The sequence below is a fragment of the Penaeus vannamei genome, chromosome 7 (assembly GCF_042767895.1).
Source record: "Penaeus vannamei isolate JL-2024 chromosome 7, ASM4276789v1, whole genome shotgun sequence".
Lineage (NCBI taxonomy): Eukaryota > Metazoa > Arthropoda > Malacostraca > Decapoda > Penaeidae > Penaeus > Penaeus vannamei.
The window spans coordinates 27441686-27445200 of NC_091555.1; the positions used below are offsets into that span (position 1 = coordinate 27441686).

General features: G+C 33.5%; 1 protein-coding gene across 1 annotated transcript; it reads right to left on the reverse strand.

The window, feature by feature from the left end:
• Positions 1–600: 600 nt before the first annotated feature.
• On the reverse strand, positions 601–1219 carry LOC138862151 (uncharacterized). The gene is made up of 2 exons (XM_070123318.1): positions 945–1219; positions 601–823 (listed from the first exon to the last, which is right to left on the reverse strand). The coding sequence occupies exons 1-2, from the start codon at positions 1217–1219 to the stop codon at positions 601–603; spliced, it is 498 nt and encodes a 165-aa protein (XP_069979419.1).
• Between the last annotated feature and the right edge of the window lie 2296 nt (positions 1220–3515).

Genomic DNA, 3515 nt, shown 5'->3' on the forward strand with positions numbered 1-3515 from the left:
TCATAGGCAATACAATGAAATGTAAAATAAAATTAAGCAGGGATAAGATCAAGGTAATGGTTTTACATAAATAACAGTGCACATATACAAAATAAAACAATACCAACTAAATAAAACCAAATGATACAAAATAAACAAACTGTGCAGGTTATAATTTAAAAGCAAGAGAAAAGAGGAAGCAAGCTCTTCCCTCCTGAGATAAATACAGCATGCAAGGGTCAAGAGAATCAATCCTCAGAAAGTACTCGGCAGCCAGAGAGTAGCAGCACCTCAGCAGGGTCATCAGGGACATCTGGATCTGTAGGGGGAAGGTAATCGTTAGCCTCACCATCTCCCATAGGCTCTGGGAAGTGCAGCTTATCACTCATGTTGAAGGGTCGTAACTGATTGAAGTGAAGCTGACTCATCCACAGAAGGAACTTCTGTGGATGAGTAAGATCCTAAATGATCCTTGTTACAGGGCCCAATGACTTCATAATCCTTGCTGGGCCAAACCACTGTGGACCAAGTACAGTGCGACGTCGTCTACCTCCCTACTTAATCTTTGGTCCATTTTTCACGGGCCTGGATGGATGTTTCTACAGCGATAAGGCGAGCTTCTTAGAGTCGCTGGACATACGCCCCTGCAGCTTCTGGATCCACTTCCATATAGTTCGTGTTTACCTGTGGAAAAGTCCCGTGGTGACCCATCAGAAAATCCAATGGTTGTTCTGTGGACCTATGGACAGCTGTATGAACAGCAAGGCGAACATAGGGAAGAAGTTCATCCCACTCATGAGGAAATGTCTCTAATAGAGGGGCAAGGGCATTCTTCACCATTAGCCTATGGATGGAAAATAGTTGTATAACTTGTTTTTATGCTTAGCAATTCGTAGACTTTAGAAAAGAGGACATTCTTGAATTCTGTGCCATTATCAGTTTGTAGTACTTTCGGTGGGCCAAACAAGGTTACAAAATGGCGAAGAAAAGCTTCAGTGACTGTAGAGGCATCTTTACTAGGTAGTGCTATGAGCTGCAAATATCTGCTATCATGGTCAACAAGAGATAGCACATACCTATTTCCTTCGGCAGTTGTATCGAGCTCAAGAAGATTTGCTGATATCTTCTCAAGTGGGAGTGTTGTTTGAAAGGCTGCTGCGAGAGATGCCCGGTAGGCTGGACCTTTACGTCTTTGACAAGCCTGACAGCTTGCAACATAATCGTTAACTGTGCGAAGCATGTTTGGAAAGTAAAACATGTCACGTAACTTACAGTATGTGCGTTTAAGTCCCTTGGTGAGCTGCGATGAGGGAAGAATGAGCAAGTTGGAGTGCTGCACTCTGGAGGGCCTTTGGCATGACCAACTGGTGAAGGACACAATCTGGAATATGGCGCACATGGTAGAGTACATCATCTTTCATCTCAGACTCATCTAGACACAGTTGTAAACGTCGTTTGGGAAGTTTTTCCTCTTCTAAGTATGAGATTCTAACTGACTGAGTCTGAGAGTCTGAGGTTCGATATCGTGAAGCGAGATGGCTACAACAGCTCTACTCAGCTTATCTAGAACACGATGATGTAGGCCTTGTCGATATCTGAGGGAATAGTTATAGTAACTTATTTCATGTGCCCATCTACACATTCTCAGGTTTTTTGTCTTACGGGCAAATACATAAACCTAGGGTCTATGATCAGTATAGATAACAAATTTACGCCCATAGACAACTGCCAATGCTTCGGCATAAATTGCCGGGTACCTTACCTCAGCGTCCCTTAGTTTCCGTGAGAAATAATCCACAGGATGGAGATGGCCATTATCGTCACCTTAGATCAAACATGCCCCAATTGCTATAATACTCATTATCTTAATTATTAATGTCATTTTCATCATTATAATTATTTTAGTAATGATAATGACAGTAATGATTATTCTAGAAATAATAACAACAATAATAATTATTATTATAGATATAATAGCCGTGTTATAATTACTTTTATTATTATTTCTGTTATCAATGTCGTTATTATTAGTGTTATTAGTAGGAAAATCATTAGAATATTGTTGATTATTGCTATTATTGCAATTATTACGCAAATCATCATTATAATTATCATTGTATAAGGATAAGGAAAATCATTAGAATATTATTGACTATTGCTATTATTGCAATTATTACTCAAATCATGATAATTATCATTGTATGATTATTATCATAATTATTATCGTATATACTCTCATAATCATTATTATTATCGTCATTATTGTCATTATTGATGGGGTTATAATCAAAATTATCATAATTACAAGAACTATTGCTAAAATCATCATAATCATCATTTAAACTCGAAAAAGGGGGGTTTCTGACTCATCTCTCCAAATGCTGTTTTTCGCTAGATTTCGTTGGTTTTTCGACTTTTGGGATTCTTCTACTTTTAGCCTTTTTTCATTATAGATGGGCTTTATAATGATAATTATCATTATTGTCATAATCATCATCATTATTAGAATTACTGTAATTATCGCCCTAATTACCCTTAATATAGTCATTAGAATAACCATTATCTTAATTATTAATGTCATTTTCATCATTATAATTATTTTAATAATGATCATGACAATAATGATAATTCTAGAAATAGTAACAACAATAATAATGATTATAATAACAATAATAGCCGTGTTATAATTACTTTTATTATTATTTCTGTTATCATTGTCACTATTATTAGTAGTATTAGTAGGAAAATCATTAAAATATTGTTGATTATTGCTATTATTGCAATTATTGTGCAAATCATCATTATAATTATCATTGTATATTATCATAATTATTGTCCTAATTACTCTCATAATTATCATTGTTATCGTCATTATTGATGGGGTTATCATCAAATTCATCATAATTAGCAGAACTATTGCTAAAGTCATCATAATCATCATTTAAACTCGAAAAAGGGAAATTTTCGATTCATCTCTCCAAAGGCTGTATTTCGCTAGATTTTGCTGGTTTTTCGACTTTTGGAATTTTTCTACTTTTAGCCTTTTTCTCATTATAGATGGGCTTTATAATAATAATTATCATCATTACTGTCATTATCATCATCCTTATTATCATTACTGTCTTTATCGCCCTAATTACTATTAATATAGTCACTATAATAATCATTATCTTTATTATTAATGTCATTTTCATCATTATAATTATTTTAATAATGATAATGATAATAATGATAATTCTAGAAATAATAACAACAATTATCATGATTATAATAATATTAATAGCCGTGTTATAATAACTTGTTATTATTTCTGTTATCATTGTCGTTATTATTAGTGTTATAAGTAGGAAAACCATTAGAATATTGTTGCTTATTGTTATTATTGCAATTATTACGCAAATCATCATCATAATTATCATTAAATAATTATCATAATTATTGTACTAATTACTCTCATAATTATCCTTATTATCGTCATTATTTTCATTATTGATGGGGTTATCATCAAAATCATCATAATTAGCAGAACTATTGCT

Coding starts and splice junctions, on each gene's coding strand:
- LOC138862151 (XM_070123318.1), bottom strand. CDS start 1,219: ATGCTTCGCACAGTTAACGATTATGTTGCAAGCTGTCAGGCTTGTCAA. Junction 824..944: donor CTTCGCCATTTTGTAACCTT/GTTTGGCCCACC, acceptor TTCCATCCATAG/GCTAATGGTGAAGAATGCCC.